Genomic DNA, 10,949 nt, shown 5'->3' with positions numbered 1-10,949 from the left:
CATAAGTGCACTACCATTCCTCTTCAGTTTGTCATTTCTGGCATAGCAGACCATGTAAGTGTGATATTGTGGTGTTGATAGATATATGCCCATGTACAACCACCCTTCCAGTCTAGACAGAAAACACTTCCATCTTCTTGAATGTACCTTTGTGTTCCTTCCCATGTAACCGCTCAGACCATGAGCCGCAGGCACCCATGATTGCTTTTCCATCACTCTCTTTTCTAGAGCTACACAGAAGAATGCAGGGTGAGGGGGGAGTGTGCAGTGCAGGTCCACACCGACATTTCAAAACTACTCTTAACAATTAGGAGCCCTGGTGATGCAGTGGCTAAACCACATGCCTGTAGCCTCTGGCACAGTGGTTAAAGCACTCAGCTGTTAACGGAATGGTGGGCACTTTGAACCCATAGCTGCTCCTTGGGAGAAATAGGGCACCTGCTTCCCCAGCGCTTCACAGTATGGGAAACTCCATGGGGCAGTTCTGTGCTGTCTCGGTCCCAGAGGGTCACTATGAGTTGTGACCAACTCAACAGCAACTAACGTTACCACTGCATCATGGTGATAATAGGACCTGCTCGCTCAATACATCTCAGTTTGGAGGTGGGTGGATTAAGAAGGCAAGGGTTCATGAGGGAGGGAAGGAGGGGGAGGGAGGGGAAAATGAGCTGATACCAAGGGCTTAAGTAGAAAGACAATGCTTTCAAAACGATGAGAGCAACATATGTACAAATATGCTTGAGACAATGGATGTATGTATGGATTGTGATAAGAGTTGTACGAGCCCCCAATAAAATGATTTAAAAGAAAAAAAAACAAGGCAAGGTGATTTCTGTGCAATAATAAAGGCCAATCAGTATGACTTAAAAAAGATTTTAGATCTTCCCTCATAGGTAATATATGGGTTTTTTTAATTACCTGGGGAGGGTAGCTAGCCCATGTCCTGCCTGAGCACACGGAGGGCATGCGGGGAAAGGAGTAAGCCAGAAACAACACTGGTACATCAATCTGGTTTTCATGCATCCTTCCAGGTTCTCTGGTTTGCCTCCTTTGTCTTGTTCCTATTTCCTCCATTTGTTCTGTTAGCCCAGCTTTCTAATTGCTTAGCCAAGACTGAGGTCTTACAGGTATTATCCCGAGGCTCAGCCTTCCATTTTGACTGCAGAAGTGCCCTTTTCCTGGAACAGAAAAAACCAAATATGTACGTGCTCTCTTTGTTCTCTTCCAGAAGTGGAACCTGGGCCTGGCACTGAGCTATTGACGGCAGAGCAGCAACAAGTTTGTGAAGAAGAGTCACCCCAGTGGGAGGGCATGGAAACCCTTACACGCTGTGTGTTTGAGTGTTCCCACGATAGCTGGGAGCACGGAGGCCAGCTTGACAGACAGCAGGGAACTCCAGACAGACAATTCAGTTCCATGAGGACCAGTTGTGAAGAAATGCCCCCTTTCCACCAGCAGAAATCCATTACATTTTACCAGAAAATCCACGCTGCCAAAAAACCCTTTGGATATGAGTGTGGAAGAGAATTCTGGCCAGAGGAGTTCCTTATTAACCATGAAGGGATTCATACTAATGAGAAACCTTATAAGTGTAAGGAATGTGGGAAAGCCTTTAAATATGGCTCACGCCTAATTCAGCATGAGAACACTCACTCTGGCAAGAAACCCTATGAATGTACGGAATGTGGGAAGGCCTTCAATTCTTGTTCAAATTTCATACAGCATCGGAGGGTTCACACTGGCGAGAAACCCTATCAGTGTAAGGATTGTACAAAGGCCTTTAGTCGAAGCTCTCAGCTGATAGAACACCAGCGCATTCACACGGGCGAGAAACCCTATCAGTGTAAGGACTGTGGCAAGGCCTTCAATCGGATCTCACATCTTAAAGTGCATCATAGAATCCATACTGGTGAGAAACCGTATGCATGCAAGGACTGCGGGAAGGCCTTCAGCCATCGCTCTCAGCTGACTCAACATCAGACAAGTCACACTGGCAGGAAGCTCTATGAATGTAAGGAGTGTGGGGAAGCCTTCAATCAGGGCTCAACTCTCATCCGACACCAGAGAATCCACACGGGTGAGAAGCCCTATGAATGTACGGTTTGCGGGAAGGCCTTCAGGGTGAGCTCACAACTGAAGCAACATCAGAGTATCCACACCGGGGAGAAACCTTACCAATGTAAGGTGTGCAGTAGGGCCTTCAAACGGGTGGCACATCTGACTGTACATTACAGAATCCATGCGGGTGAGAAACCATATGAATGTAAGGAGTGTGGGAAGGCCGTTAGTCACTGCTCACAGCTGATTCAACATCAGCTCATTCATCCCGTGGAAAAGCCCTATAAGGAATGTGGGAGGCCCTTACGTCATGAGGCGGCAGCCATTCAGCATCAGAGGACACGGTGTGGAGAAACGTGTGAATATCACAAATGTGGGAAAGCCATCCATCGGCCCTTATCCTTTACTGATCATCAGAGAACTTATGTTAGCAAGTACCCATATGGCTGGAAGTACAGAGAACCTATGTTAACATGCAGCCATATTAATAGAAGTAATGGGGAGAGCTCATAACCCTTAACTCCTGCATCTTGAGGAAGGACAAAGTAATGCAGGTGAGATGTTTGTTCAAAGGTTGTCTTTTACCCCGAGATGGAAAACACATATTTAAAAAAAAAGATAAATTGTTTTTGTGTATGGTTGTCAAGCAGGGAAAGGTTGGAAAATGTTTTTGTTTGTAACAAATACCAGGATCATATTTAACAACAGTGTACTTATTTTGTGTGTGTGTGTGTGTGTGTGTGTGTGTGTGTGTAAAACTAAGGGAATTTTCCCAGAACTTTATGAAGCCCACTTTTGGTTTGAAGTGAAAGTTTGCACAGTAGATCTGAGGCTTCTCTCCTTAGAAAGGCTGGGTTTTAAGTTGGCCCTTGATTGGGATTATCGTTAACCCTATAGGACAGAGCAGAAATGCCCTGTATTTTTCAAGCCTGTAATCTGTACAGAAAGACTGCCTCGTCGTTCTGCTCGGCACAGGCTGGTGGGTTCTGACTTGAACCTTTTGGGCTGTGGGCCTCGGCTGCTTCCATAGAGATAGCAGATCTGCTCTGCCCTAATAGGGTCACCATGAGACAGTCAGCAGCACACTACCTTCAGCTGTTCTAAGGTCTGGTGGGAAGGTTCGCCCCTGACTAGTATTACGGAAGCCTGTATCCTCAGAGTGGTCTTTGTTGTTGGAGGGGACAGAACGGAGGGAGGGACAAACAGACTCCACCAAGAGGCTGCGCCCTGAATTTGGACATCTAGTTACCTAAAGTGTGAGAAAATAAATTTCTATTAAGGCCACTTGTTTTATCAGGTGTAGGTAATTGGCCTGTAGGAACTTGGCTTTCAGGAGGGTTTCCATCCAAGAACTGATACCATCGACACGCTGTCTTGTTTGTGGTGTGGCTTATGCCGATCACCTGACTTCCACCTGGAGTTTCAGTGCATGCTAAGCAGAGGCTACATTGTTGGCCAAACCCCAGTAAACCTCTAGGCACTTGGGGTGTGATGGATTTAAGATGATCCTCCTAGCCGTAGTTCAAGGAGCCCTGGTGGTATAGTGGTTACGAGTTGGGCTGGAAACTGCAAGATCCTGTAGTCTTGGAAACCCATGAATCATTCATGCTAATGGGACAGGGTTGGAGCGGGAGGTATCTTGAGATGAAGCCTCACCAGAGGGCTATTCAAGTCACTACACCATTTCCTTGGGAGTAGGCAGAGGTCTCTCGCCCTTGATCTGCATCCTGCATCTGGCTTGTCTTCATCTGACCTTCAGTTCTTAGGACCTGATTTGCTGGCTACCAGTCTTGTGAGCCTGGAACCCCTTCTCTGACCTGCCAATTTGACTTCCACCTGGACCGTGTGGGTCAGGAGAGGCACGTGATAGGGTCGTGACTATGCGTCTCCTGAGCTGGCTTGACTTACTCTGAGCTCTCCTTCAGGAAAGCAATCCACTATCCGTATCAGCAGGGAGTGGGCCCCACTATGGCAGGACAGAGTCTGTCCAATAGGCAACAGAGCAACGGTTCTCAACCTGTGGGTTGCAACCCCTTTGGGGGCCAAACGACCCTTTCACAGGGGTCGCCTAAGACCATTGGAAAACATTATTTCCCATGGTCTTAGGAACCAAGACACCGCTCCTCTATCTGTCTGCAGGCAGGTCTGCCCACATGCAGATACGCTTATGAACAAGTACCCAGCGTGAAGACTGTTTACCCATGCTACACCATGCTTCGAGACAAAATTTCATTGATTTGTCATCAGAAATAAATATTTCACAATATATAATGACATATTGTTTTGTGATTCATCACTATGCTTTAATTATGTTCAATTTGTAACCATGAAAATACATCCTGCAGATCAGATATTTACATGATGATTCATAACAGTAGCAAAATGACAGTTATGAAGTAGCAACAAAAATAATTTTATGGTTGGGGGTCAGCATCACATGAGGAAATGAATTAAAGGGTCGCGGCATTCAGAAGATTGAGAACCTCTGCAATAGCGTCTGATTGCTCTATATGGCTGGATGCCTTCAGGGAGAAAACTAAGCAGCTGACCTCCCACCGTGCGCTCGCAAGCAGTGTCTTAGGTTTGGCATATGTTTGGGGGCGACAACCTGGGGAAAACCCTTTTGCATCCCACATGCAGCTACCTTCTCTCCAACAGAGCAGAACACTACCGGCCCGGTGCCATGTTCACAATCCTTGCTGTGTCTGAGCTCGTGGTCGCAGCTCCTGCGTCAGTCCATCTCCTGGAAGGTCATCCCTTTATCGCTGAGCTGCCTTGCCGAGAACGACGTGCTTTTCCAAGGACCAATCTCTCCTGAGAACATGTCCAGAGTAGGTGAGACAACCGCCCCATCCTTCCTTCTGGCTGTACTTCTTCAAAGACCGATCTGTGCGTTCTTTTGGTGTGGGAGGCACAGTCAAAATTCTTTGCCAACACCATAAGTCAAATGTGCCCATTCTTTGCGGTCTTCCTTATGAACTGTCCGGCTTTCACATGCATATGGTGTGATTAAAGAAACAAGACTACGGCTTCGATCAGGCACCTCTTGGTCTTCAAGGTGGCATCCTGGCCCTTCGACACTCTAAAGAGGTCTTGTGCAGCGAATTCACCCGATGCAACATGTCACTTGATGTCTTGACTGCTATTTGCATGAGCATCTGTCATGGATCTAAGAAAATTAATCCCTGACGACTTCAGTCTTTTCTCCGTTTATGGTCCTGTCTAGCGGTCCAACTCCGAGGACTTGGCTTCTCCTTACTCTGAGTCATCCTCCAGACAGTCCCTGATCTTCGTCAGCAAGGGCTGCGAGTTTCCCTGGCTCAGCAAGCAAGGTTGCGTCGCCTGCCTATGGCAGGTCGTTCTGAAGCCTTCATCCAAACCTAACGCTGTGTTCCTTTTTTTTTAGGCATTGGGGTTGGTAACCACAAGGTCAGGAGTTCAATCTTACCAACTGCTCTGCAGGACAAAGATGAGGCTGGCCACTCCTGTAATGATTTGCAATCTTGGTCACTGTTTGGGTGGTTGTTTTGCAGTAAGGTCATGGTTCGGAATTGACTTGATGGCAGGGGGTTGGTTGGTAGCGCAATGTAAGATGGAAATTATGCCGAGTGTGGAGAGAAGCATCGTTGGGTGCTCATTATGTGTTTTTTGCCTATATCCAGAGAAGGTATATACACAGGTGGGCCGTCAGAGATGCCTGTGCCTCACTACACTGTGGGATCATGAGTATCTGTTAGTGCAGGAAAACAGGTGAGCTCCTGTGGATGGAGCAGGGCCCAACCCATGGGAAAGAGGCTGGCAGAAGGTCAAGTCCTGTGCAGAAATAGCTAGTTTCCTACTGGGGCAGCCACTGAGAGGACCAGGGCCAGGGCCAGGTGGACATGGGAGAAGGTGGGGAGTGTGGCAAGAAGGCTACGAAGGCTCCCAGTGCGATTAGCACCTAGACTCGTTGACAGCAAGCAGGTAAGGTAAGGTGAGGGGGACCAGCCAAATATTGGAAGCAAACATGGACCACAGGGCTTCAGCACTCAGAATTGCTCCTCCATGTTCAGATGGTGGTGACTACTAAACGGTGCTCCTCAGGTTAGTCAGACTCATTCAGAACCTGGGACAGCGCTGAACACACAGGCTGAAGGGCGTCAGAGGCAGAGAGCCACATCTTTCTCCCATGGGGCTACTGGGGTGATGTAGAGCTGTGAGTGACAGAGATAGGGAACGGTGTGACCAGGAATTGCTGCCTTAACATGCCATCCAGCCAGTACCAGCTGGGGACAGAGCCCTGAGCAAGGTGGGGACTCTTTCCTTCAGGAGTTCAGAGTCTCCTATAGGAGACAAGCAAGGAACAACCATGACCCTATGGAGTTAGCACTGGTGCTGGGACCGGCCCAGAATGCAGTGCAAAGGGTGAAGCAGCCCTGTGGCATCCTTGTGGCTGGATATATCTTGTCACAGAGCAGAAGGGAGAAGGTGAAATCCAGGGTCATGATGAAGTATGTCCTCTCTGAGAGTAACAGGACTGCATGGCTGGAGGAGGAGGAGCAGAGACCTGGGCTGTGCTGGGGGTGGGGTGGGGGGGTACAGTGCAGAGCCTAGCCTCTGGAGGGCTTTTGTCCTGAGGAAAAACAATGGCCCTGAGCTGGTCTAGGTAGAGGCATAGCACGCCCCCATTCACGTTTTAAATCCCTGTGATTAGACGGGGAAGGGTGCGTTGCTGGGAGGCAGGAGGAGAGTGAGGATGCCGGGACAAGGGAAGTGGGAATAGAGAGCTAGGTGAGGCGCCTGTGGACAGTGGGAGAGAGTGGGGAAAGCGGTGGGTGTTGTGATGCTCAGCTCAGCCTGGGCATCTGGATGGACCGGACCGTTGATGTCCTTCCCAGGAGGAGGCCAGGGGGAGAAGCAGCCTGCAAAACCAGGCCTTAGGACCGAGCACGGTGTCCACGGCTGCACTCTCGCTGGAGGGAGGCAGACTGCTGCATCTTTCTCCCCCGGAGCAACTGGTGAGGTGGAGCTGCAGGCCTTCGGGGAGCCGGCCAGAGCTCTGGCCACTTGTGCCACAGCCGCTTCCAGGGAGGGTGGAATGTGCGTGTGCGAGTGAGGATTGCCATGGTACAGACATCCATTGGAGTCCATGGGTCGTGCCAACGCGTGATCTAGTCACTGAAAGCTTGGCAGTTCTAATCCACCCAAAGGTGCCAAGTGATGTACTGGCAGAAGGTCGCAGCTACTGCAGCCCCTGTGCACACGCTGGGGGTCACCATGCGTCAGCATGCACTCCATAGGAAAAGCGTTGTTCTTTTTCTGATGCCCTTTAAGTAGCCAAGTCAGAGATGCCAACGGGGAAGGCAGTCAATCGGCATCTTAATTCCTGCACCCAGACTCCAAGGCATTCAGAGCTATATCGTGATACCTTATTTAGCACTTACCCTTAACGACGCATTTGCTTCTTTCTGTTTGCTTGAAGAATGTTGTTTCAACCCCTTGACCATCTAAGGAGGGACACGGGTCTATTATGCCGAGTTTGTCGTAGAAGAAAGGGATGCTTAGAGAGGTGGTGGTATCGTCATCCTTGTCCATCGACATTCAGCCCAGCCATCTTTGAGCATGGCAGCTTTCCATGCAGGGCTAATGCTGGGCTCTTCAAACAGGCTAGCTTCTCGGATCATTTGCTCTGTATTCAGATTGAATCAGTAAGGTGAAAGGATACATCCCAGGCACACACCTTTCCTGATTTTAATTCGAGCTCTATGCCCTTATTCTGGTGTGAGGACATACTTTTTATAGTTTCAATCTTTTAAAAGTGATCAACACTTGCTTTTGCAAATGGGGAGCTGATATCGGGCTCCAGTGGGAAGAGAACGGTTGGAAAATGATGATGGCAGCGTAGGTGCAAATGTGCCTGACACACTGGATGACTGTATGGATGGTGATAAGAGATGTAAGAGTCCCCAATAAAAGTATTTTTTTAAAAGACTTGCTTTTGCTTTGTACCCTAATCTTTGAGGAGTTTTGTTTTTGGTTTAGGGTCTAGGAGTGTTGGCGTATTCTTATTAGGAGGTCAGGCATTCGTCTCTGAAGAGCTGACAGCCCAGAGGAATGCTCTGGGAGGAGACTGTTTCAGACACCAAACAGTCAAGTACAAAGGCAGGTACAAAACCAGGACGGTGTGTAAGGCGAACTATTAGCATGAGGGAGGCCTGTACTCTTAGGACAATCAGCCAGAAGTCACAAAAGCGCCCTGAAACAAGAAGAGATTGGAACAGGGGGTGGGGGGGGTGAAGCGTAGCCAGGGAAGGAAGGCGGTGAAGAGTACTATTCCACCTGTTCTATTCCGGGGATGGCAACCAATGTCACAAAGCCAAATGTGTCCGAATTGAATGGAAAACCAATTTGCTCTGAGAACTCACCCACACCGGTGAGTATTAAATGGTATTAAATTGAATACAAAATACAAGCTGTTAAAAAAAATCAGCTTGGAAGGAAGGAAAAGAGTGGACTCCGACCTAGACACATTAAGGTCATAAAAGGGTCCAATGCTGCCTCCTCCCGCCGGCTCTTGGGCTTTGTGGGTCGCCCTCGGTTGGTGCGTGCGGAAGCTTGGCACCTGTAATCCAAGCACCTGAACACCACAAACGTCAGCTTCAGCCCCGCCCCTGCCGTAGGCTCCGCCCCCTCGCTTTAAGCACGCCTCCGCCCTCCAAGCTGGGTGTCGCTTCCCAAAAGCTTCTGGGGCGCGGTCCGCTAGGTTGGGAAGGCCTCTGCTAACAGCTAGGTCCCCCATGGTCATCGAGAGCAGGACGGGAGGCCGCGATCCTCTCAGACCGAGGGCGACTGCCTGGGGCGGAGAGGACCTGTCTAGCCCCGCGAGCCTGTCTGTTTGGAACTACGTTTCCCAGGGGCCATTGCGGCGGACGGAGCACGCTCACTTCCGGCGGACGTTCGGCGTCCCCGATTGGTTCCGAGGCGGGGGCGGGGGCGGGGCCCGGTGGAGGGACGGACCCTGAGAAGAGGGCGGTGTGCGGTCGGGAGGCCGGCCGCCAGGCGAGCCCAGGGCGTGACTGAGCGCCGGGGAGGGCGTGACCGGGACAGCGTCCGTGCGACCCCGGGAGCGAGAGAGTAGCATGGGGACCGTGAGAGCGGGCGCGCGCGCCCATGGGCACGACCCCCTCCCGGGCCGCCGCTGCAAGCCGAGGGTCGGCCGAGGGCCCTCCGCCGGGAGGACGCCTGCGGCCTCCGCCAGACGTGCTCGGGGAAGGCCGAGCCGCGGGAACGGCCTCGCAGCCAAGGGCCAGCGAGGGGCAGTGACCTCGGGCCCCGAGAGGAGAGGTGAGGGCCGAGTGAGCAGGGAAGAATTCAGGTCGGGGCGGAGGGCGGGGACGGCGGGGTCTTGGGCGGCCTCTGAGCGCCCAAGTGATGGGCAGCGGTGTCTTTGGTCCTCAAGGTTGGTGGCAGGGGGCGTGTACGCGTTTGGAAGCTCCGCCTTCCCGTTCTTGGGTCTGCCAGGTGAGCGTTTGGAAGCTCCGCCTTCCCGTTCTTGGGTCTGCCAGGTGAGCGGAACGGGCTGCCCCGACGTTGGGAGCCTCAGAGGTGCCCGCAGGGGGTCCGTGCCTTTCTCGGGGTGTCCAGGCTGGCGGATCCGGGAACCCAAAAGTTTGGAAGCACAGGCTTGAGCCAAGCCTCCAGCAGCGGTGTTGGGGAGAACCGTGACCTTCTCGGGTCTTCAAGGCTTGTGGAAATGGAGAATCCAAACCTCGGCCTTGACGTTCTCCAGTGGTGTGGAAAGGCTGGCGAATGGAGAATTCAAATGGTGTGAAGAGCCGCAAAGGTGCCGGGAGGGACCTTGACTTACCCAGGGCCACCCTAACCAGAAATACATACATACATAAATAAGATAAACCTAGCCTGTGGGCGACACCTTGTGTTAACTGAGAACTGCTTCATAGGGTCTTCTTGGTCATCCGCACCCACCCACACCTCCGCAGGAGGAAAAAGGCTGCATGGTTTGCTTCTGTCTGAAGATTATAGCCTCGGAAACCCACAGGACTGTTCGACGCCTTCACAGGGAATTGATATGAATCAGAACGCTTCAGGGATCAGGGCATTCTGTTTGGAAGCAGATGGACAAGCTTTTCTTCCGCAGTGCCTCTGTCAACCAAATCGTCAACCATTGGATTGCTTGTTGGTTTGAGGCTAGTTGATTTAGAGCACACAGCAGCTCTGAGGTGTACACCATCTAGTTGATTTAGAGCACACGGCCATTCTGAGCTGTACACCATCTAGTTGATTTAGAGCACATAGCCATTCTGAGTCATCGTGAAACACAAAAGTTTTCACCACCCAGGGACCTGCCACCCTTCTTCCAAGTTCTCCAAGGAATGAAAAGCCCCCCATCGCTCCGTCCCTAAGTGAAAGAAACAAAGCCCCACTGTCATGGAGTTGATACTGATCACCCTCTAGGACAGTGGTTCTCAACCTTCCTAATGCCTAGAGCCTTTAATACAGTTCCTCATGTTGTGGTGAGCCTCCCAACCATAAGATTGTTTTTGTGGCTGCTGCATAACTCTCATTCTGCTACTGTTAAAAATTGGGTAACTCCTGTGAAAGGGTCGTTCGACCCCCAAAGGGGTCTCGACCCACACGTTGGAACCACTGTTCTAGGAGGAAGGTTTAACCATTTCCCAGCTGTCGTGCCTTTCTGCTGGTGCCTGAGCATCTGACCACCCGCTTGTGGGAGCCCTTTCTGATGCGTGGCTGTGGCTTAAGAAGAAGCAGGCAGGGAGCATGTTGTACGCCTGGTTTCTAGCTACTCCTTTCTCCTCCCTCAGCTCCTCTTTCCAGGGACACTGCCCTTCAACAAGGGAGGCGCTGCAAGCAGGCGGCAGCTGGGGTGGGAA

General features: G+C 51.0%; 1 protein-coding gene across 2 annotated transcripts in view; it reads left to right on the top strand.

Annotated features, from left to right (window-relative positions):
• Positions 1-1,012: 1,012 nt before the first annotated feature.
• LOC105979779 (zinc finger protein 28 homolog) overlaps positions 1,013-10,949 on the top strand; it is a 27,326-nt gene continuing 17,389 nt past the window's right edge. Inside the window, exons 1-2 of one of the 2 annotated variants that reach the window (XM_045292308.1) lie at positions 1,013-2,350; positions 5,950-5,969. In XM_045292308.1, coding sequence (XP_045148243.1) covers positions 1,312-2,350; positions 5,950-5,969 — 1,059 coding nt within the window. In that variant the 5' untranslated portion in view covers positions 1,013-1,311. Of the gene's footprint in view, positions 2,613-4,716; positions 5,281-5,949; positions 5,970-10,949 lie in introns of those variants that run through there. The other variant, XM_045292306.1, reaches the window with a different exon arrangement.

The sequence above is a fragment of the Echinops telfairi genome, unplaced genomic scaffold (genome assembly GCF_000313985.2).
Source record: "Echinops telfairi isolate 266 unplaced genomic scaffold, ASM31398v2 ScPeMD7_655;HRSCAF=1070, whole genome shotgun sequence".
Taxonomy (NCBI): Eukaryota; Metazoa; Chordata; class Mammalia; order Afrosoricida; family Tenrecidae; genus Echinops; species Echinops telfairi.
The sequence above is the reverse complement of the archived record's forward strand: the minus strand, read 5'-3'. Positions and strand labels throughout refer to the sequence as shown.